This window comes from Camelus ferus, chromosome 7 (assembly GCF_009834535.1).
Source record: "Camelus ferus isolate YT-003-E chromosome 7, BCGSAC_Cfer_1.0, whole genome shotgun sequence".
Lineage (NCBI taxonomy): Eukaryota > Metazoa > Chordata > Mammalia > Artiodactyla > Camelidae > Camelus > Camelus ferus.
In genome coordinates this window covers 59,865,883-59,890,305 of record NC_045702.1, presented here as the reverse complement: position 1 = coordinate 59,890,305, position 24,423 = coordinate 59,865,883, and the positions used below count along the sequence as shown (strand labels likewise).

Sequence of the window (24,423 nt, the reverse complement as noted above, 5' to 3'; positions counted from 1 at the left end):
CAATTCTTGCCTTGTAGAGAATCTGAAGATAAATCATATTCAAAATACATGAGTAGAAATTAATGTTATCTCTGTCTTAAAATGTGCCCTAAAGAGCTTGTCTATTAATTCATCATGCAGAAACATTTATTGAGCACCTACTATTTGACCAAGCACCGGCAATAAGAGACAAATAAAACATAATTATTGTCCTTTGGGAGTTTAGAGCATAGTGCAGGCAGACATACAGTCATCAGTCACAAACAGTGAATGGCGAGATTGCTCTACATGGAGGAGAAGCAGTTAAATCAGACAGTGTTCAGGGAAGGCATTCTAGAGGAGGTGAAATTGAAGCTATGAAAGCTACATTTTGAAGGATGAGGTGATGATGAAGTGAAGTGAGCAACTACACCCCAGGCAGAAGGAACAATGTGTGTGAAGACTCAGAGGGGTGAAGCCCCACAATATACAGAACTACAAAGGGCTCTGAATGCCTGGGCAAAGGGATCTCATGGGGCAGGGGTAGACGGTGAAGTGAGAGAGTTTGAGCCCTATCATGCAGGTCTTTGGGTGCTGAACCTGAAGCCGCAGTGGAGCTGCGCTGGCAGAATTTTAGCAGGGGCAGGACAGGGGCTTTTGGCAGTTCCTTCCAGCAACATGGTAGGGAAGAGATGGGAGGGCTCAAACCAGCAACAGAGTTTCTAGTTAGAAGACAGCAGCAGAAATTCAGGAGGAAATTGATAGGGACTGAAATCAAGGCAGGGCAGTGAGTTAAGGAGAAGGAGGAGTGGGTAGGAGATCTCCCAGAGATTAAGAAGATCAAATCTATCAGCTGATTGGAGATAGGAACTTGGCACAGAAGGGACATTTCTGTTGGATCCCAGGCTTCTGGCTAAGGTGGCTCAGTGGCTGGTTCTTAATCCCAGAGATGAGAGAATCCAGGAAGAAGATACTTTAGGGGAGAGAACAGTGAGACAGTATGCTGTGGTGGTTCAGACCTTAAGTTCTGAAATTAAATCTGCCCTGGGTCTTAGATGTCTCAGTTCTCTTATTTAGCAACTGCATGAACTTGCTTGGACTCACTTAACTTCTCTAAGCCTGGGCTGCCTCATGTTAAACGCTAGATTAATATAAGGATTACTTGCTAGATCAATATAAGGATTAGATGAGATGACCATTAGGAAGAACAGTGCCTGGCACTTAGGCTCAATTAACATTAGCCCCAGGCATGTCCCCCTGGAGTTATGCAGTGCAGCATCCCTGAGTCCAGGCAGCCCACCTTGTACTCCCAGCCATTCCAGTATACTGCCAAGTGCAAGTAGGTTGCTGGTTGGAGCATAGCCTGCATGAGGGGGAACAGTGCGATGTAAGGAAGACAAGCTAGGTGAGGGTTCAGTCACAGGAGATTTTCTATGCCAGGCTAGAGAATTTGGCCTTTATCTTGTGTGAGGAATGAGGAAATTCTGGGAATTTAATCAGGGAGATGGCATGTCCCAGTATTCGTGTCCCAGTGATCAGCAGCAGTGCGGAAGGGCTGGACTAACAGTGTAGGTAGGAGTGATAGAAAAGTTCCCATGGCCTTTCTCCTTCTGATTTCCCTCCTAAGTGTACAGCAAACTCAGTTTGCCAACTTGATTTGCTTGCTTCACTTAAAGGGAAAGTAAAACAGTGATAGAAACTTGAGTGTTCTCAGTTTATCAGCATGAAATATTCTTTTCCTCTGATGGTCTGTCCCCGCAGCTGCAGGTGATGCGGCTCCAGAAGGTTTCATTTTGCCTTAAAAGGCCAATACTCAACCCTGCAAAGCAGGGGAGGAAGCGCCTTTGCAGATGGATAGGAGCAGCCAAGCCTGTGGGACCACAGTAGGCTCCCATCCAGATACTAAACCCTGCTCAGCACCGTCTAGACCTGTTTGAGTGATTTGGCCTAATTAGTCTGTCCCAAAAAGAATCTTCGAATTTTAATGGTGCATAGTTGTGCTTGCAAACTGCCCTCTGCCAAGCATGGGCTCTAGTAGCGAGGGTTTGATGGCCCGCAGTGGCTTGACCAGAAGCCACAGGGTGCTTTGATGACTTTGTGTAATTTGATGACTTCATTCAAAAAGAAAACTCTGGATTCGAGAAGGGGAATAAATAAATGAGGTAGTAGCCATCTTGACAGGTGAGGCTTGCTGAAAGTGTGTCAGATAATCCTCTGCTGAAACATACTTCTTCAAATCTGATTGGAATTGGGGCTTTTCTTTGTCTCTGGGACAGTCTTACTGCCACAACAGGAGGTGTGGGGAGAGCACTGGAGAGAGAGTCGGCAGATCTGAGTTCTAATCCGAGCTCTGCCACTAGCTGGCTGTGCGAACTGGGGGAGACTTTAGTTGCATGGATGGCAATAGCTCATCCATTGGGTGAAAAGACTAAACTAGATCATTAGGAGGGAGGAGAAAAAGGAGAAGAAGGAGAAGGATGGAAAAGGGAGAGGAGGAAAAGAAGAAGACATTTCCACTTAACCTTGTTTTTTTTTTTGAACCCAGGACCTTGTGCATGCTAAGCACGCACCCTACCACTGAGCTGTCCCCTCCCCCACTTACCTGGTTTTTAATCTAATTTTCTGATCATTGTGCTACATGATTTACACACTTCATCCCTAAATCTCACAATATTTCCATAGCCGTCTCTGTGGATGTTTCCAGCTGTGTATTTTTATGATTCTGAGTTTATATGAAAGCTCTAGGGATATAACAGAATGGCAGAAAATGGAGACCAAGTGTTCCTGTGTAAGAGGAAGTGATATCTTAAAACCTTGCGGCTGCCTCATCAGTGACCGAGAACAGGAGTGGGGACTGACTGGCACATGTGGTGGAAAAATAAATTTCACTAGAGTACGGTCATCAAATCATGGTAGTCATGGTTTTGGTTCTTTCTCCTTGGTTTGTCCACTTGAAGACTGCATTATGGCCAGGGGCTGAAACTATAGCATGTCTAGAATATAGCTACCATATAATACTTATTTTAAATGTAATTATTTCCTGTTCTCTCTGCTCCATCAAAACTCAAGGCCTTAGCCTAGCTTCCAACCTGTCTTTCACATGGCTTCCAGCCTTACCACAATTTCTGTCCGGGGCTCCCTTCTCACATGGCTTTTCTTCCCTTTCCCTTGAATGTGCACGCATTCTCTCCTGACTTCACACCTTCCTTCATCAAGTACCTAGACTGATTTAACACACGCATAAGGAGTCCCTTTATGGGCCAAGCACTGGACTGAGAGCTGGGAGTAGAGAGAAAAATCAACACTTAATTTAATGCCCCAGGTTTATGTGCCCTTAAAGACGGCAGTGTAGGGTTCAGTGGGAACTCAGAACATCCAACAGAAAAAATATAGAAGTGAGCACCCTCTCCCCTGCCCATCATACCCTCACCTGTCCTTTAAAGCCAAGCTCATGCCTGCAGTAAGCACTGATTCCGCCTAAATGCCTGTCCAATGACCCATACCTTACATGCTCTTTATAGTCTCAACAAGACTTTGAGTCTTGAGAACCTGAACCCTTGCTTTGTATTCTGTTGTTTGAGGTGCGCTAGGTGCTGTAACTCTTCATCCTCAAATCCTGCCACAACCCAACAATAGCTGTCTCTGTGGGTATTTCCAGCCCTTTGCTTGTATGATGAGTCCTAACTAGAACATCCCTCTTGTCTTTTCTATTGCATAACCTTCTTCCTACGTTGCACATTTTTGTGGCTGGGTGGGCTGTTGGACATCAAAAAGCTGTAATTATTACTACAATTACTCTCCCTTAATAACTAACACCTAATAGCCCTTCACCACTGACGAAGCATCTCTATCTCCGTTATCTCATTGTTTCACACAGCAGCTTTGTTATGTAAGTGGCTTAGAAGTTAGCATCCCTGCTTTACAGATGAGAAAATAAATCTTAGAGGAGCTAAGAAATCTGTCTTTCCCATATCATATAACAAAGTGTCATGAAATAAGACCATGTTTTTCTTATGCTGTCTCCGGGGAAAAATATGTAGATACTCTACCTGCTGCCACACTTCTGATGGGAAAACTGTTCTCTTGGGTCATGGCACTGCTAGGTACCTAGGGACCCTTAAAACTCTCTTTTGACATGAGCTGAAGCAGTGTGGATTCACAGTGCTTCTTCTCAACAGAGCTGAGTGGATTAAATAGCAGTTGTGTATGACCCTACTTATCCTGGTATTTTAGGTTTTCCATTATTCCCTCTATTGAACTACCTGACTCTGTACCCATCTTTCCATTGTTCTCCTCTCATACATGCTCGTTCCTCTCCTTGAAATGATATAATACTCTGCATTCCCATCTCTATGTCCTTGTCAAGACCCCATCACCCCTCAAGACCCACCTCAAATTAAACTCCATGAAAAATCTGCTTCCCTGTCCTCTCTCTCTGCCCATACTTTCCCTTGAGAAGTTAACTTTACCCATCCTGAATTCTCAGAGCACATCTCCAAGCATGCTCGCTTCTCATATAGATATTTACATATAGTTTAGCCATTTCCCTGCCCAGATGCCAAACTCTTTGAGTTCAGGCATCTTTCTTGATTCATTTCTGTGGCCCCATAAGATGGAGCCTATGCCTTGCACATGGTAGTTTCTCAAGACCATGTGTCCAAATATACTGAATAGAAGCATTATTATTAAAGGCGGCAGTTTAGGTTGGGTGAGGACACCCAGACGGAACAGAAACAGCTGAGGACAGTTAAAAAATTCAGGACTTCATGCTCTAACCGCTGGACCATGTTTCCATTCTGAATAGGACAATAATGGCCATTATTTTTGTTTTCACAGTTTCCTTCTCACACTCACATTGAGCCTTTGAAGAGAAATCTGTCCTGGTACCACTGAGGTGATTCTTCTGTTTGAAGGGGGATTTAGTAGAAGGTTGTGAAGTCTCTGGAGAAGTGCTGCTCAGTTTATTCTCTAGAGATTCAGATTCTTTTGACCAACTCGATGTTTCAACAGCTTGAAAAATGAAGGAAAGAACCATGTCTGTCTAGACTGACCAGAAAGTAAAAACAAGGGGCACTTTGAAATCTGTGAATCTGACCACAACTGAGACTTGTATTTAGTCCAAGTAACTGGAAAAATCAGTTTCTTGGATTAGACAAATGCTTCCCTTAAGACTCTCAAACTGCTAGCTTTCTTCTTTTATAATTAATAGAAAATTATTACATTGACAGACAAGGGGCTTCATATTTGAGCCAATGGGAAAACTTGATGTTGAAACCAGGGGAAATGAATTAGCCCCAAATAGAGTTGTTAATGCCAAGATAAAAGCAAACAAATGTGCTAATGATCCTCCCTGAGAATTGGACTGTGATGAATTTTGATGTATTTCCAGATGGAAAATATATCAGTTCTCCCTGGGCTGGGGGTTTGGACACCAGAATGAGAAAATGCTGAAATGGAAGTCAGCAAAAAGCACTCCGAAGATCTCATTTCCATTTTCTACAGAATAAAAATGCTAAAGAGATAGAAAATTCCCATTTCAAGGAACCCGAGCTGTGGGGTTGTAAGCATTCATGACAAGGCTGGGACAGGGTTGGGGTGTCCCTGATTTCCATACCAGGGACTGCCACCACTCTGTGGGCTTGAGGAATTATCTGTATGTTGGTTTCAAGATACAGCGCTGCCTTGCTGTTATTTTGTGCATTCAGTCATTTTATTATCCAACAAATATTTATTGCCACCCACCGCATACCCAGCTATTCTCTAGGTGCTTTGGATACAGCAAAGGAGAGACATAGTCACTGACATTTTAGAATTTCCATTCTGGTGGTAGGTGACAGACAATAAATACATACATACATAAATGTATTAAATCAGATAGTTATCAGTGCTGTGAAATTTTTTTTAATCAGGGTAAGGGGAAAACAAGTGCCTTGTGCCAATGTGGTGAGGCATGTGGCTATTTTATATAGGTTGCATAGGGAAGACCTCACAGATAGTGTAATATTTGACAGGGATTCTGAAAAATGAAATCATGAGAAAGACACGTGAATATCTGAATAAAGAGCATTCCAGGCAGAGGGCACAGCAAATGTAAAACTCCGTAAGATGTCAAAATTCTCAGTAAGATCAAGGAAAGCCAAAAAGCCAGCTCAGTTGAAGCAGGGTCGGCAAAGGGCAGAGTGACCCACGCCGGAAGAGATGGAGCAGAGCACGTCACGCAGGCATGGTCTTGAACTGGAGGAGACAAGATTGCCCAAGTAGACGCACCTGCCGCAGACATGAGCACCTGTGAATCTGCACATGGACTGGGAAGCAACCCGCTTACCGTGCTAAAATAATACTGAAACTGGGATGGGCAAGAGAAGCTGGGCTCTGTCTGATAGAATATGGGTAGCAAGTTCGTTTCCAGCTGGGCTCCAAAGCCTTTGCCGCATCCAAGCCCTTTCCTTTCCACTGGCCATGCTTATTCTCACCCCTGAATCCGCTGAGCTTAATCCTCGACAGCTTAGTTTGAGCAACTGGGAGACAGCGTGGACACAGTTGAAACACAGTGGAATTTAGGGGCTCAAAAGCTTGGGTTTGAAAGTCTGCCTTTATAATTTAGTAGCTATCTGACTTTCAGCAACTCATTTAACCTCTTTGAATCTCGACTTCCTCATCAATAGTAATAAAAGGTTCTTTAAGTGTATTAAGCCATTAAAGAATCACTATTAACCAAGGGAAGCAATTCTGTAATCAACAGACAAGAAAACTGAGGCACAAGGGGTTAAGTAAGTAGCCCAAAGTTACTGCTAAATGGTAGAACCAGGATCTGAACCCAGCAGCCTGGCGGCAGGACTCATGCATTTAACCCCATGGTGCCTTGAGGATAGAGTGCATAGAGAAAGCACAGAGTCCCTACAAAGGAGGTGCTCAGCAGTTCCTAACCATTTGTCCTTTTTTGGTTGCCAGTGACAGAGAAACCAACCCAAAACTACTTAAGCCAAAAGAACTTTGGTTGGCTCTTAACAAATATAAATCTAAGCCCTAGCTTCTAGGCACGTGTTGGCTTCAGCTACTGCTCAATTTAGGTTTCAAACTGTTAGTTACCACCATCCGTCTCTTGGCTCTGCCTTATTTGTTGATTCTTTTTCAAGTTCCTTAGGGGGAGCCAGGGCAGCTTTCGTTCCACGTTAGCTAGTTCCACCCAACCCAGTGGAGGAGAGGAGTCCACTTCCCTGAGATTAGGGTAACCACGTGTCCTGATTTAGCCAGAATAGTCACACAGTCCAGCATGAGAGAGGAAGGAATTCACTTCCCTGTGGTACGGGTGACTGCACATCCTGATTTGCTCAGACAGTCCTTGTTCATACCTGCCAGTCCTGCTTAAAGATGAATTGCACCTCCATTCCCTCTCAGAAGTATCTCAGTTTGGACAGTGGATTTTGTGGTCACTCCGCTGATAGTCCAAAGAGAAATACTGAGATTTAGTCTCATTGGTCATTGTCTCAGATACAAAGTTTTCCCCTAAATCTTAAGAGGGATTTGCTTAGCTGAGAGTGGGGAGGGGGTGCGTCCACCAAAGAAGAAAGAGACTGTTAGTTGAAGAAATGGGGTGGTGGATTCTGGGTGGTCAAAGCCACAACATCCGTTACAGCTCCCTTTTCTTCCTTTACACTGTTCGGTGTGACTTAGCAGTAAATTGAGGGGGTTAGGGAGTTGGAAAAACATGGGCTTGAATCCTGGCTCTGTTCATCCTCTAGCTGTGTGACCTTGTAATTCATCTTCCTTTCTAAGCCTCATGTATAGAGAGAACTAATTGTATCCGCCTCCGTGAGTTGTTAGGAGGAGTAAATAGGCTAATGGAATAAAACCTTTACTACAAAACTTGACATATATGATTCAGTAAGTCAATAACTGTTGTTTTTCCACGAGGCCTAGAATAGATCTGAGCACACGTTAGGTGGTGAGGAGATACCTAGTGACCCGTGACCAGGACAAGAAGCAAAATAAAGGACCATGAACCTCACAGGGAGTGTCAGGGAGTCTTGGGGTAAGTTTAGACAAGACTTGCTGGCAGTGATGACGAGACCTAGTGATCAAGGAAAGGAACCTTAACATTTAAAATTGAGTGAAGAGGTTTGTGATCCAGCTAAAACACTGGAGAAACCACTGAGAAAAGGCACTTTTTAGAACATGGGAAAATGAGATTAACATTTTAAACAGCCAAGAGTATTTACTTAGTACCCATATTGGGGCAAATAAATATGAATAATTAATGCATCCTACTCCCAAGAACTTCAGAATTGTAGGTGGAGAAGAAAACTCAGAAAGTTATAGAGATGTGTTCTACTTAAAATGCATACAATAGTCCATAAAGTAGAGACTGAGAAATGCCATATTCATACACATAATAGTTCTCTGATTGGTTAAAAAAAGTTGTTAAGACAGACTCAAGTGTTATGAAGGGTTAAACGAGGAAGAAATCCCTTCTAGTGGGGCCGGACAGGAGAGATTTGGGAAACGGGGGTCATTTGAATAAGATCTTAAAGTATAGCTGGATTTGACATGCAGGAAAGATACATAGATTTTCGAGGCTTTGATCACTCCAGGTAAAATCCTGCCCACATGCTTTTTTTTTTTTTAATTATAGTACAGTCAGTTTACAATATTGTGTCAATTTCTGGTGTACAGCATAATGTTTCAGTCATACTTATACATACATATATTCATTTTCATATTATTTTTAATTATAGATTATAAGATATTGAATATAGTTCCCTGGGCTGTACAGTAGGTCTTTGTTGTTTATCTATTTTATATATATATATATTAGTCAGTATCTGCAAATCTCAAACTCTCAATTTGTCCCTTCCCACCCCCTTTCCCCCTTGGTAACCGTAAGTTTGTTTTCCATGTCTGTGAATCTGTTTCTGTTTTGTGATTTTGTTTCCTCTACCTAGAATGCTTTCCCCAGATATCCACATGGCTTGATCGTTGAGTCTTTATCTTTAATGCCCTCTCTCGGCAAGGCCCTCCCTAGCTACCTACATAGAGTTGTGATACCCATCTCTCCCCTGCCTTGCTTTTCTCTTTAGGGCTTGCAACTCTCTAACCTACTATATACTCATTTATGTGTCTTGTCTATTTCTGTCTCCACCACTAGAATGCAGGATCCACGAGGCAGGAAGTTTTTTGTGTTTTATTCACTGCTGTTATCTCCAGCACCTGGAAGAGTGCTTGACACAGATTAGGAGCTCATATTTGTAAAAGGAAGAGAAGGAGAGAGTCTGGCCGAGGGAGCAACATGAACCAAAGGACAGCTAGAATGTGGTACAGGGTATCAGTGTAGGCTGACAGGAGTGTGTGTGGAGGTAGGGGTGAAAGGGGATGAACATAGTAGAGGAAATTCGGCAGGACACAACGTGTTGGCTCCAGACCCTAGCAGACTTGAAGACAAGGCCAAGGAATCTAGCTTTTATTTTTCATGTCCTGGGAACTATCAAGGGCTTTATATGAACAGAGTTGTGTTTTAAGAGGCTTACTCTGGCAGTGTTGTTTGTAGCGAGGGTAGAGAGCAGCTGGAGGTAGGAATGTCAGCTGGGAGACCAGGATTGTAAGCTACGTAAAAGGCTGTGGTGGCCTTTACCAAGGCGAAGGAGGTAGAAAATGGAGAGGATGAGGGGAGCTGTGCAAGTAAAGGGGATACAAAGAGGTAGAATTAACAAGATTTGATCCTATTAACAGAAAGGGTGCCAGAGAGCATGTAATAGTGGGATAACCTCTATGTGAGTGATTGACGTGACAGCCACTCTGACGTTAATGGTCACAGCTGACGATGCTTAAAGATGGAAAGTACCATTTTCTCCTTATGAACAGTTCCTTAACAAGTCAAGGAATGTTTCTAAATGGTTTTGACTTATTTTACTCTGTTTTTACTAGTTAAAATAACACAATAACCATTTTAGTACCTGGAGACCTTGAGGTTTGCTTTTTTTTCTGGGACATATCTATAGCAGCTGGGGAGAGTTAGGTAGGATGACATCTCTGTCCCTGTGACCCCGGTTTTCTTTTTCACCAGCCATGCTCCCCCTAAGAGGAAGGGCAGGCTTGCACATCTGGAAGAAAGGATAGAGGAAACAAAGAGTAGGGTATGGGATTGTCCAAAATCAAAAATAGATAGCGAAAGGACTTTAACCTTTCCAGACAGCCAAGAATTGCATTTTCAAGTGTTTTGAATTATTTCCCTGTGTGTGTGTGTGTGTGTGTGTGTGTGTGTGTGTGTGTGTGTGTGTGTGGTGTGTATGGGCCTCTATACAAAGAAAGCTGCCAAGAATAGACATAGAGCCTGTGCCCTTCACAAGTCAAGGAGGCCGTATTCACATATAGTACAACAGAAGTGCGCTCTCTGGAGTTGTGCAATGTTTGGCTCTGCTTCCCAGAATGCAGAACAGAGGACTGATCTGTACGTGGGGGGAGGGGAAAGTGCCTGGCTCTTCCAAAAGCTCTCTCCCTCCCAGGCCCTGCAAGAACTGCGGTCTGCCATTGGAGATTACTTTATTGGGGTTACCAGTCTCTAATCCATTAAAATGAGTCAGTTCATCTAGTTGATCTCTCCTGTGGCTGAGGGTTCCATGACTCCCTGAGAAACCTTAGGAGATTGGGGGCCTGAAAAATATAAAAGAAGAAAGAAAAGAAAGAGTGGGAAGTGGTTTCTGGCGGCAAATTTGGCCTATTTCATACACAGGAGGGTCAAGAACTCTTCTGCTCTGAGCAGTCTTGGAGAACTAAACTGGAGTCAGCGAACGCTGAGCCTTACATGCTGAGCTAATCTTGGGAATGGGGAGCCGTCGGTGGTTTCTAAGGAGGGAAACTTATGGAAATAGCGATCAGTCAAGTTTTCCCATTGCCAAACATCAAATGCTGGAGTCACCACGGGCTCCTGCCTGGACATCTCTGAGGAGGGCATTCTCTTCCTCGTCCCTGTCCTTCCATGCAGGCTGACTGATCCCGTCAACTGAATTCAGCACGTATTTACTGCACCCATGTTATATGTCAGCACAGTTAGAAGTTTCAGAAACAGCTGCTAAAAAGTACTGTTCTATGGTTTCCTCTCATTTTGAATATTTTCTTTCATTTCCTCCCATTTGCAGTGCCTTGGGTGACATTCCATCAGGAAGTAAACTTTCCAAGTACTGTCATGTTAGAGCCTTAGGAGAGAACTGATGTGGCCTAGAGTGTTAACAGGAGTGCTCTGTACGATGAGAAATGTATGTTTTCTTTACTCTGGCCAGATTTTTCTAGACCAGAAAGTGAAGGTTTTTTAAATATTAGCATGTAGTATATTTAACAAAGTGCTTACTGAAAATCCCACAAAATATGTCTTTGCTGCATATTTTTACAGCACGGAGGCGCTCACCTTGATCTGTGTAAGCGTTCGGCAGTGCATGTTATACTTTATTTTGGCCGCTGTGATACGTATCGGGAGGGTGGCTCTCTTTGGACTCCTGGAGAAGTTGGCAAACTGTACACGAAGCTGGTCCAAGGGTAGGGTGACTTGAGTGAGTTCTGTACGAGAGCCCTCACTGTCTGCTGTGCAAACACATGTCTGCATTCACAGTCCAATTCATCACGCCTACTGGCAACAGAACCGTCCTAGGCCCAATTCTCATCATCTGTCGCTTGGATTGTGGCTGTAGTTTACCTTCTGACTGTCTCCCTCATTCCAGGCTTTCCCACTCTCCTCCAGCCCCCATATTGCCTCCACGTTCTTAAACAAAATCAAACCTTGTCTCTTGTATTTTTAAAAGCCTCCAGTTTCTCTGCAGGGCTGGATGGCAGCAGTTTTCATCGAGAGCCAGGCTGCCTCTTAGAGATACCAGAATGTGCGTAAAGGGCTGGCTGGGAGGGAGATTAAGTGAGGTTTCAAAAGCTGTATTTAGCTTTTGAATTCCTCCATGCCTTGAATTCCTCTGAAATTTTAAATATTTATGGATTAAATGAGATGTATGTTGAGTAAAAAGGGGGATACTGATCTCCAGAAAGAAGTCCAAACTCTGTCATTCAAGGTCCTACGCAGTGTGGCTCCTACTACCTTTCCAGAACAGTCACTGGTCTTGATATTGCTAGTGTCCTCGATGACACTAACAAGCGTAGATTTTTGAGGGACTTTTCATCTGGTTTTGGAGATAGATGCCAAACCTGATTTTAAGTGGTCTAGAAAGTGTTATCATAGAGATATATACAGGGTGGGGTGGAACAGTGGAAGGGGTCAATAAATCTGCTCAAAAGGAAGTGTTAAAGCTCTGCAGCTGTATCACAAAGGGTTAGTAATAACCACCCCGTACATTGGAGGGAAGACCAAGACAGGCAGAAAAAAGTCATGAGCGACGTACAGTGCCTTTGGGGCATGTACCTACTGGGATTGTGGGTGGTTGCGCATTGTCTGGGATGCAAACTCAGTTAGAAGAGACAAGAAGGAGTTAAGGGGTTTTATACTGAAATTTATGGGGAGCTATAGAAGACTTTTTGGTGGAGAAAGGATACATAAATGTATTTGTTAAATAAAAAAGTGGAACTACTAGAAATATAGATCAAGGCTGGTAGCGGTAGGAAGAGCAGTCCAAAAGCACTTGTAATACTTCAGTCAAGAGATGCTACCAGCCTGGACGAGGGCAGTGCAGAAAAGACAGAGGTGGATTTGAGACGGATTTTGGAGGAGGGGTTGAAAAGACTTAGAGACGCCTTCTTATAGGCTCTGATGGAAAAGAGGAATTAAAGGTGGTACTGTGATAGCCAACTGTGAACCCAGGTGAAAGGCAGTATCCTTAGTAGGAAGGAGAATGCAATCAAAGGAGCAGATCTCAGCAAAGAAGGGAGTTCTGTTTTGGACATGTCGAATGTGAAGTGCCTAGGGGACATTCAGGTTGGAATGTACAACACAGAACCTGGAGCCTAGAAAGGACACCTTGGCAGGAGATACCCATTTGTAGGTGATGATGGAAGACAGTGTACATGTTATGCAGAGTGGCATTTGATACGAGAAAACTTGAGGCCAAAGACAGAACTGCAAAGAATGTCTTCATTAAAGTAAGTTATTTTTTAAATCAGAAATAAATTTTGAGAGATTAACTTTTTGATTTTCTATAGGAAATTTTAAATACGTTACAAAAAGAATCACTATCTGAAATAGCCATACATAGAATTATATAAAGTGGCTGGGGCATTTGTTCTTAGTTGAAAGCAAGACACCTAAGATACAAAGAAAACAAACAAAGGAAAAAGCTTTTGTATCTCTCTAAGTTTGTTCACCAACAGTAGCACGATGGTAAGTTTGGTTTAGAGTTGACCCTGTGTTCTTGTCATCCCTTTTACCTTTTGGAAGCTAGTGTTCTGTTCATTTCTAAGCCCAAAATTATTTCATCAGTTCCAACATTCACAGTTTTCCACATTAGAATCAATAATGCGTTACAGTTTAATGAGCAGTAATTGTTTTTCTTCGTGGTACAAAAAGTAATGGTGCATCTTATAGTCGTTGGCCTGTTTCGATTCGAAGTCGTATGGTACTTGCGTCCTACTTCCCACTGTGGGAGGAAGCACGATGCCCTTTGGAGGCAGAAGGGTGGAGTGAAAGGGCGCCTGCTGCGCGCTACAGATTGGACTGAGTGGTCCTCCATGTGGCGGCAGGCGGAGGGGCCACAGCCCCCTTGTGAAAAGCCAGCCGCAGGGCAGCAAGGGCTTGGGTGGGACACTCAGACCCTCTTATTCCTGGGTTTTGCAGGCCCTCAGAGACCCAGGGAAAGTGAGAACCCATTGACCTCATAAAACACAGTCCCTTTTCTTCACGGAGGGCCACCCCGGGTCACTCAGGGTTCTGGTTGCAGGCAGCAGGCACAGAGTCCAGTGGGATTTATTGGAAGGAAATCTGGTGCTGACACCACCTCCAGTGAGATTTATTGGAAGGAAAGCCTGGTGCTCACAGAATCAACAGGAGGCAGAAGGAACGGGCTTGGAAAAGCTCAAGACCACGGGAACCCAGCCGTGGAGCTCTGGAGCAACCTGGCCAGGATGTCAGACACCACTGCAGGCTGGCCCACATTAATCCTGACTGTCCCCTCCACTTTGCTTCCTGGCTTCAGAGAGAAAGCCCCCATTAGGAGCATTTGGTGCGACTGCCCAGATCCTGCTGTGTCCTGGTCACTGGAAAATGGAGAGCAGCAGGGAAACGTCTCCCGGGGCTTTAGGAGAAGAAAGTAGGGTCCAGCATGTCACCAGTACAGCAGTACTGCAAGGGGGATACCCCCGGACTGAAAGGGCTTTTGATGTTATATTGCCAGTGACGAATGTTCCCCTGCACTCCCCTTCCAAAATCTCAAATTTGTGAGGCCATCAGAGCAGCTGAACAATCAGATTGGCATATTCAAATTGACAACATTGGCTTCATTCTGAACCACCAACTGGCTGAGGGAAGTAACCTTTCTGGAGCTCATATAAAGGGTCAGGCTTTGTGCTAAGTATGTTCTATGCAATTGCTGCTCAACATGCAATTTTTCCTACTTAGACCCTGAGAAAATCTTAAGGAAAGAGGACAGTGGTTACCAAACATTTTTCCAGCTAGAGAGAAAGAAGGCAACAACTGTAGACTGCAGTTTGGGTGCTAAACAAAATAATGTCTAAAAGATGCCATTGTCTGAAATTAGCCCCTTGGACTGACAGGCAATTAACTTCTGCCAGTGGTTTAATTTCTCGTGTGTACCTGGTACAGGAAACCATACATGGGTGGTAATTTTTTCCCCCTCCAATCTCAGAGGAAATGTAACCGGGTATGAACTAGCAGCACAACTCATATATCAGTAGTCTGGAGTGGTTCTACATAAATCCTTTTCTTTAAACTTATTTAACTGTTTTGAAAATGTCCTCAACAGAAGTAATTCCAGTTGCACCAGAAAGGAAACCAGAGTCTTGAAGAAAAATATACTCTCTTTGCTGAGCAAGGCAAACATATCAGTATGCAGAGAAACAAACCAGTCTCGTGTGTTTTACTTCCTTAGCAAATCCACTGAAATGCTTACTTTATGTCTTTAAAAGGCTGATAGACAAAGAATTCTGTGGCCACTAACAATTAATGCCTACAACTAACTGGTTTGTAACCACTTTAAAATGGCAGGTACTATTTTTTGTATTGGTTTCTCTTTTGTTCACAGTATCTCATTATGGAACTTGGCACATATTATAAATACAATAAATATTTGTTTTTTAAAAAAATTCATTGAAAACATGTTCTCTGGGGAAGTATTTTCTATTCACAGAATTAGATAACATGCTGTTTTCTCACCTACTTAATGCATAAACCACACTTCTATCACAAACCCAGCCTTTTTTATAGTGAAGCCCTCATAGAATGATGTATTTCCAAAAAGCTCTACGCAGCACTTCCTTTCAGGCTGTTGCTTTTTGATTCTTCCAGGAATTAATTTGTAAAACAAAAATCTTTATATCTGCAAAAGGTGAGAATGTGATAGGATTTAAAGCTGACTAGTTCAAAGTCATTTGATGAAACTGACTGCATTTTCAGAACAAAAAAATGTGAATGTACAAACTAGTTGGCTCTAATGAAAGCACAAGTGTTTACCATAGTCAGTGGAACTGGTCATAAATTAATTTAGACTTTGACCTATGGAAGGAGATGGAATAATCTCTTTGTTATTAGCCTTAACTTCTATAAGATTTTCACATGGCTCATTCCTTAATTCCTTGAAGTTTTTGCTCAACTGTTAACCTCAGTGTGGCCTTTCTTGACCACTCTATCTGTCTGTCTGTCTGTCTATCTGTCTATCTATCTACCTATCTATCTATTTTGAGAGGAGGGAGGTAATTAGATGTATTTATTTTTTATTATTATTTTTCAATGGAGGTACTGGGGATTGAACCCAGGACCTCATGCATGTTAAGCACATGCTTTGCTACTGAACTATACCCTCCCTGACCTGACCACTCAATTTAAAATTTCAGCTCTTCCTCCCCTTATCAGCATGCCTGATCCCACTTCCCCAGCTTTCTCGGTCCCCGTTCCACTTAGCGGACATAGTGTATGTTTTGTTTATTTATTTGTTTGCAGTTTCTCTCCCTAACTCATGGAAGCTCCATGAACACAGATTTTTTTTGTCTATCTTGTTCCCTGTCCTGTGCCCAGCACCATACATAGTAAATGCTCAATAAACATTTGCTGACATACAAGCTAAGGCAATGTTTGAAGCTTTCTCTATACGGGTATTTGCAACTCTCTTAGTGATTTGAAAAGCAATTTCACATCAATAATTTTATTTGTTTATTCTTTTAATAAATTTGTGTTTTAAGAAAGGGTCGTTACCCCAGTTCATCAGATGACAAAAAGAGCCTCAGAGAGTTTCTATGAATTGTGTAAATCAGAGGCTGGCAAGCAGTGGACTCCAGCCTTGAACTCAGATCAGTTTCTTTCCCGAAAATACTGCTCCCATCCAATCTATGAATCTTTCTGGCCAAAGAAATACAGCAACGCTTTGTGTTAAATGTTGCTCGTCAGGTCTTAGGGAAGTGGATTCCACAAAGTAAGTAAGAACAGAGTTTGAATACAGCATATGTATTCTTGGTAAATAAAGCAACCCACCATGTATAGCTCTCAAGGATGTGAAACCTAACTTCTCCTCAGCAGTTACCTCTTGGAACTGGAAGAGCCATCTGTGTGGAGGCCATGAGATGTCCACCTCAGAGAGTCTCCACAAACCCCTCCTTACACTGCAACTGAGCATCGCACCTGCTGTACTCCAGGCTTTTCTCCATGGCATTTCTATTTCATGACAGCTGTAGGTAGGGAGGTGGTACCCATAATGGTTAAAGATCATAGACCCCAACATAAACAGAACCAAACAGAACTTAAAGCTCAATGTGGTTGAGAGTTTCTTTGGGGGCAATTACCATCTCCTCATCTATAAAATTAGGTGATAGTACCAAGTTCTGATAAATAAATAAGATTACACAAGGACAGCATTCATCACTGCTCCAGGTGTCATTATTGTGTGTCTCCTTATCTCTTCTCACAGATGATAAGATCACAGAAGGGAGGGCTTGCTGCTGGCTTTCTTAGTTTGCTAGGGCTGCCGGAACAATGTACCATAAACTGAGCCATTTAAACAGTAGAAGGTGAGTGTCTCACAGTTCTGGAAGCTAGAATTCCGAGATCAAGGTGAGATGGCAGGGTTGGTTCCTTCTGAGGGCTATGAGGAAGAATCTATCCTATGTCTCTGGCAGTTGACTGGCAAGCTTTGGCATTTTTTGACTTGCAGAAGCATACAGATTATTGTATTTCAATGAAAATTCACATTAAAAATTTTCAGTATCTAAATTGCATTACTATATATATCTTTAAAATTGATATTCCTTCCACAAATCATTTGCTTAATATAATCAGAACTATTGGGGTTGCTTTTCAGGCTATAGATATATATTTGGGCATTTCAGTGTGTATTTATAATGCATTCTCCAAGTGCCTAAGCTGAAGTTTTGAGTTGATAAAAATCTCAGGATTTATTGTGATGGGAATAAAACTCTCTGTAGAACTTTGGATCTTATAGAAGGTCTATAAGTATTTGTTGAATGAATGAATATATGAGTGAATGATGGGGATGGAGGAAGTGAAGTCATTTCTCTTCAACTCCATTTGTACCGATGAAGTCCATAACCTAAAGTGAATATAATACTTAAGAGTGAAGGTAATAGATTTAAAAACCATGAAAGCAAGTTTTAATTTTTTACATTGTTTTGTCTCTGTAAGTTGGATTTTCTCGCAACATCTTGTCTTGCCCCTTCATCCTCTGTACTGCGACTGATGATTTCAAGCACTCTGTAATGAAAGGGGACCTCCAAGAAAGGCAGGATGGGAGGAGAGAGTGGATGCACGTTTGCATAGGGCAGGAAGGGCACTGTAACATCTGGCAGTGGTGGCCGGCTGGGTCCATTTGTTGGTGCTCATTAAATTCACATTCACGCACGAACTGTTCTGAATGTATAAACGCTATTTTAGGCTGGTTGCTCTCTCCAGGCCCATGGCGCTGACTTTGGGGCCCTATCCCTGGTTGTTTACTTGCCAGTGACATTTGACCTGGGGTCAGACCTGTATTTAACCCTTTCCTACAGGTCAAAACCAAATTAATTTGGTGAGAATGAAATTGGAAATGAGTCGTCTGTACAGCAGGTGTCCCCTGTGGAGAATGTGCCCCAGGTGGAAACATTTTAAGATTGGTTCCTGGCCCATCTCCGAAGAAGCTTCAGAGGTCACAGAGGCAATTCCAAGACATCCCATGTGGTGAGGGCCTGGGGGTGGATGTAGCAGGTGCCGACACAGGGCGGCTTTCTCAGCAGCTTGGGGAGATTTTCAAACAGGCCTCTTTGGAGATAATGTATTCATACATTCATGAACATATATCTTTTGGGCATTCATTGTGGACCAATTGACTTAGAAGTTGCCCTAAATGATTGGAACTTGACCCTTTGCCCCTACCTCCCACCATCAGCCAGAGACTTTGATTCGTAGGAAAGGAAATAATGCATTTTTCTCTTTCTTTTTTCTAGACGATGAGGAAGATGAGGAAATGGTGGAACCTAAAGTGGGCCCAGATTCAGAACTGGAAAATCAAGACATAAAACAGGAGGTGAAGGAAGGTATGGTGTGGGAAATGAATTGGGTCATGATTTTATTGTGTTTTTTTTAAACCAATATAAGGGATGATAGAGGTAAGTAAAAATTAAATGTATACTTCCTGTGTAGAAGGTTTTCTGGGATTATTCAATATATTACATTTAGCAACGTAAACTGTAATCTCCAAAGCAAGAGCCCTTTATATTTTTGACTGACAGAAGCCAAAAAAAATACAAACCATCTGCAATTCCATCAACAAGTCTAGTCACGATTGCAGTAAGGCTATTACTAAATAGCAATAAAACAAGACACTTGTTATCAATTGTCACATTATGTAGTTCACTCCATCGTATATTCCCAGTGATAAGAGTAAAGGAAAGGAGCAGATAGAATTATTTTGTCAGTATTTCTGGAGTTTATGCATGTGATCTACAGAGAAGTGTTAACAGTGATCATCAGTATTAACTACACTGTTAGATGTTTTCCTCCACAGCTCTGCCCATATCAGAAGGAGCCCCCTTTACACGTTCCAATGATAACAAAGACTCACATTTATCTAGGCCTTACTATGGACTTGACTTTCTCCTTAACACTCCAGAGATATGATCTGCCCTTCACAACTTCCTTTTGAAGCAGATACTATTATTTTCCCTACTTTATAGATAGAAAACTAGGAAAAGAGGGGCTTAAAGACATACCCATGGATACATAATGTGTAAGTACACGAGCCAGGATTTGGAGTTGTCGCCAAAGCCTGTATGCCCTCCTCCTGTAATAGCACTGACTTCAAAAAACAAGAAAGCAAGAACAAAAAAAGAAAAGAAAGGGAAAGACAAGAAATATTATGGGTGATGTTTCACTAAAAATCTCACTTTGTATCCCTTTGAGATTTTCAGCCTATGGAACAAAAGAGAATTTTGAAATTGTCCTTCTTACTGAAAAATGGAGTGTCCGTGAGAACTAAGTGTGGACTAAAAAGATCTTTCCATACTTCCTTCCTAGTGTCCCAAGTACAGATCAACATAACTTCAACTAGAAGCTCATTTGATTTTTAAATTTTAAATTTGCCTGTGGCTCTGGCACAGTGCACAGCACATGGTTGTCTGTGGGGACTTTGTAGGAATGGGGACGCGCTGGTCATATGGGCTCACTTCCGCCTCTGCGGGCATTGAGGGAGGTTGATTACTGCCAAGTTTAGGGTACCACTGAGGCAGGTGGCAGGTAGATTCAACATCTTTAACAGTGGCATCCACAGAGGGCAAAAGAGTTACTTTTTCTGAGACTCTAGAAGTATTTGAAGAGATTTCACATTTAAACTTCTGCTAGAAACATTTTTCTTTTAAGCTAGTGAATAGAATATTATTAACATAGGTATAGCAAGAGACGAAATAAGTCAGGATTTACTAAAATACCCTCTTTTTTTTGGTAAATGATCCTTAAGATGTACTGGGTGATAAAGAACCAGGGTATATTTTGTGTGTCTTGCCTCGGATTCCCTCCCACGTCCAACCCAAATCTGCAAATTGTCTTCTCTGGCAAAGCATTGTAACCTCTGTCTTAAGTTCTGAGCAGAAACACCCTCTAGTTGTAACTGTTACTCATGCTTCATGGAATTGATTAAAGTCCTGTTAAAAGTCCAAAAGAAGTTTGAAAGTACATTTCCTGTTGCTGCCGCGCTGTGTGCCTTAGTCTCTATTAATGGCTTTTCTGCAAATTAGCACATAATGGGTTAAAAGCATGTTTATGTTGGCATCATACTCTCTCTGGCATTTTTTTTTAAGCAAGACAGTATTTTGCAAACTTTTTAAAGAATCTCTAGCAGATACAATTGTGGCACCATTCACACGGCTGCGTGGTAGTCCGGGCTGTGTCAGCACTTCCATGTGAACCCTGAGTTTCAAGGATTTATTACTTAGCCATAAACATTTGTACTAGGCTGAAACTTGACATACACAGTTTCAAACCAGGGGACACATTTTTGAGGAATCGGGCCTTTTTTGGAGTTAAAAAAAAAAAGTAGTGAAGGAGAAATGGGAAAAAAAAAATCAGTGCTCACTCGCTTTTGACATTTTTGCCCATCTGACATCAAAACGCATTAAACAGTAAAGAAATACGGGTTCGATTTATTACTGTTCTCACTTTTTTCTGCAACAGTGTAGAGAAAAACAGCAGGTACATTTTAGCTTTTAATCAAATTTTAGGGAATTTCTGTATGTGACTGTCCTGGTATCTTCATGTTTAGAGATTTAAAACAACAGAATCATAAATGCACATTAACTCATAAGCCTCACATTAACTTCAGAGAAAGACATCATTCTTTGTTAGTTTGGTTTGGTTTTCTCTTGTTTATGAACTGATTTCATTGTAAAATTCCATAAGAGCCACTGTGCCTATTTAATCTATTTTAACATTTAGGTTATGTGGGTTTACTTTTAATTTTTTTTTTTATTTTTTAGATATATTCTTAAAAAATATTTAAAAGATGTAATTTTTTATATGGAAATTTAAAGCTTCATTGAAACAAGACAAGACATTTCTGAAGTGGATATTTTTAAACTTACTTTTGACCTAAAAATGAGATTGTAAACTACTTAATATAAATTAGGAATTTAACTACCAATTTTATATTTTTACAGAGAGAAAAATTCCAGGGACTCTCTAAATCAAAAGATACAGTATATAGTAAATAGAGTAAATAAAAAAGAAATTGAAAAAGTATGCATTCAGATCAATAAGAAAATTCAAGAAAGCATAGCATAGGATAGAATCAACATGAGTAACACATAAAAAAGGTATTTCCATATGCAAAACCAAGAGAAATGAACATTTCTGTAACAAAAAGAAAAAAAAGTAGACCCTATAAAATTCACACTAGATTTTAATTTTGCAGGCCACGAATTCATAGAATTAGGCGGTTTTCTAAACTTGGAATTTCATGACTCCAGTACATTGTTTTCATACTTGTTATTCAAGCTAAATATGACTGTTCAGGTACATTTTGGTAAGTTTGAAAATTGCCTTGTAATTTGTATCGTATGTAAGTTATATCCATGTGTTCTACTTTTCACAAAGAATCTTTATTCTTTAAAAAAGGTCACCTTAAATGCATAAAATACTGTTAGCTCCTAGCAGAACTACTCCATGTTGTGAAAACACCAACAAACCTGCTTACTAGCACTTCCTGCTTGTGACTCTTAAGAAAAATCAAACATGATCGTTGCCCTTGTTTTGCTCTGGTATGCCTTTTGCTATTAAATTAATTCCTACATTTTTATACAGTGAACATGTTGAAAATAATTCATTGGGTTCCAGGGATAGGGAAAGGCTGAAGAAACAGAGATTTCAGGGAGAATTTGGGTTGTGTCCTGGAGTAATACAGTTCTGATTCTAATAGTTTATGCTTGTATTTTGAGTTTTGTGGATTCTGTTAATCATCTAGTTTTCTTTCATGAAATGTAATGTCTGGAGAGGTTTTAATCTTTGAATCCCAATTTTGGTGGTTGTTCCTGGATAGTCCGTTATGTTTTCATTACATTGTAACAACACATCAATTTAAGGATTTTTAAATATGGGAGGTTTGGGTTTTTTATCCAAAATAACCATGGCTCTTTTTAACTCCTAAGTTGAATGTTGTTTATGACTTAGAAAAAGTACTTGTCTGCACATGCATCTTATTATTTTGTGCTAACAAATCATGTCATTTGATCCCTGTTAGACATCAAAGCTTAATATAAAATATGGCCTTTGTTTTGCTTCAGTAGCAATTTAATTTCAAGCCCAAATATTGTATTGTCAAACATAATATCTGGAGAGGCTACTGCTTCACTTACTTGAACTTGGCCTCTGCAAATACGCTTTGATCAGCCATTTATGTTTCTCTTAGAGGAGAAGTTACAGTCTTGAAAGCTGAGATCAAACTGACAATGAACTACAGGGAAGAAAAAAAATTACAGAAAATTACACACATACTATTTTTTATTCCAGGTAATGGACCTGTAAGGAAAGACACAGGTGAAATTGATGCAGCTCAAAAAGATAAACAGAGAATAGAATAGATAATTTTTTAATATCATAAAAAAAGGATAAAGGGAAAAAAATTCCTGTTTCTCTGCTTAATTTCAAGTGTGTCTCAAGTCACCCATTAGCAGTGACTAAAGCTGGATGAAGCTTTTAAAATAAGACATTCTTTTTCGCCCTTTGGCATCCTTGCTTACTGAAGTTTGTTTATTTATATAATAGTACTGACCACAGCGAAATGAACTTAGCGTTTCCCCTTTGCCTGGCTACATTTAGTAGTTTCACTGTTTTCTTGGACTTACATAAGGATGAAAAAATTCAAATGCCTCATTTATGGGCGTTGTAGACAGGAGACTAATGAAGTATACGTAATTACTAATTACTGAATGCTTATATTTGCCCAGTATAGTTTTTAACCCTTAAATCAGACTTACAGTTTAGCTAGCATTATCTCATTTTATAGATAACATTGCTGCTTAGAGAGCTTTCACTGATAAAAGGATTCAAGCTAGCAAATGGCAGAGTGACTCTTGGATTCCAGGTTGGTTTTGTAGAGTTCTTGTTATTTACGGTGTACACACTGCCCACGTCACCATTTCTCAGACTTGTGTGTGGACAGCATTGCTCAGCAGATGCTGATGGCGGTTCTTGGAGAGTCTCGATACACTTGGATGGACTGCTCTCAGGCTCTGGACTTCAGCAGCAAAGCTGGATTTCTAGTTATATTCCGGGCTGCTAAAAACACTAGGGTGGACTGTTTTTGGAGAAGATCTTCTGCCATAGTGGATGAATCATGTTTTTGTTATAGTGTTACCTGCAGAGCATTTCTCAATGGTGTAAACCAACTACATTATAATCATTCTGGCTTCTTGTACAAATGCAAGTTTGTATTTGTACAAGAGTCCCTCCAGACGCCCTGCATCGTAGTGTGGGGCAGGAAAGGGGAGGCCGGAAGCGGGGAGATTTTATGAACATTAAATGCTTGAGATCCACTGCCGTGGCTCTGCAGGAGGGCTTCTTGACAGTTCAGATTTCTCAGGACAGTGGCTTCAAGATACCATTAATCAAATCAAATAACAGTTCCATAAAACATCATGCTACCCGTGATTGCACCGAAATGATTCTGTGACCATGTGGCCAGGTAGAAATCTGTCCTGATTATGGAGATGGTCATGGAAGTGTTTGGGACACCATGTGGGTGAGTGATTCCACCAGGGAGCCCTGTGGTTTTAAATGCGCAACCCTCCTCCTGTAGCTTAAACTTCAGGAGCTTCTGCTCCTACTAAAAGAGTAATCAATCAAACGTTTATAGACGTCTCTCTGCTCAGGAGTTGAGCTGGGGTTCCTGAAGAGCCACAAAGTTTCAGCTGACAGTTTCTGCCCTTAGGGGTTTCTCACTCTGGGGGAGTTCCTAATCCTTTCTCTATAGTTTCATGTAAACCCTGCTACTGAAGGAACAGTTTGTGTAACTTAATTGTGACTCTGAGGTGAGCTGACTTTCAGACACTATGACCTACTGCTACTTACTTAATCTCTCTGCCTCACTTTGTATCTTCACATTTATTTTTATAACATTAATCATGCTAGAAAAAGAAGGCATAAAAACAATTGTGAGGTGTCTCATAGAATCATTTATTTGTTCCATTTGTTTAAAAGCAGAAGATATCTTGGGAGAAGGCAGGTTTAGAAGGACATGTTTCAGTTTTTGAGGGGAATCTGTGTAAGTTAATCAGCCTTAAAAACTAACTGGCTAAAATAAAATGAATTTATCTAGTAGAAAGAGGAAAAGTGCTATC

At 41.3% G+C, this 24,423-nt stretch overlaps 1 protein-coding gene across 3 annotated transcripts in view; it reads left to right on the top strand.

The window, feature by feature from the left end:
* Positions 1 to 24,423, top strand: part of DYNC1I1 (dynein cytoplasmic 1 intermediate chain 1) — a 378,042-nt gene that overhangs the window by 230,621 nt on the left and 122,998 nt on the right. For all 3 annotated transcript variants that reach the window (XM_006178522.3, XM_032483976.1, XM_032483975.1), the window contains one exon: positions 18,544 to 18,633. In XM_006178522.3, the coding sequence (XP_006178584.1) occupies positions 18,544 to 18,633 (90 nt within the window). The remainder of the gene's footprint in view (positions 1 to 18,543; positions 18,634 to 24,423) is intronic.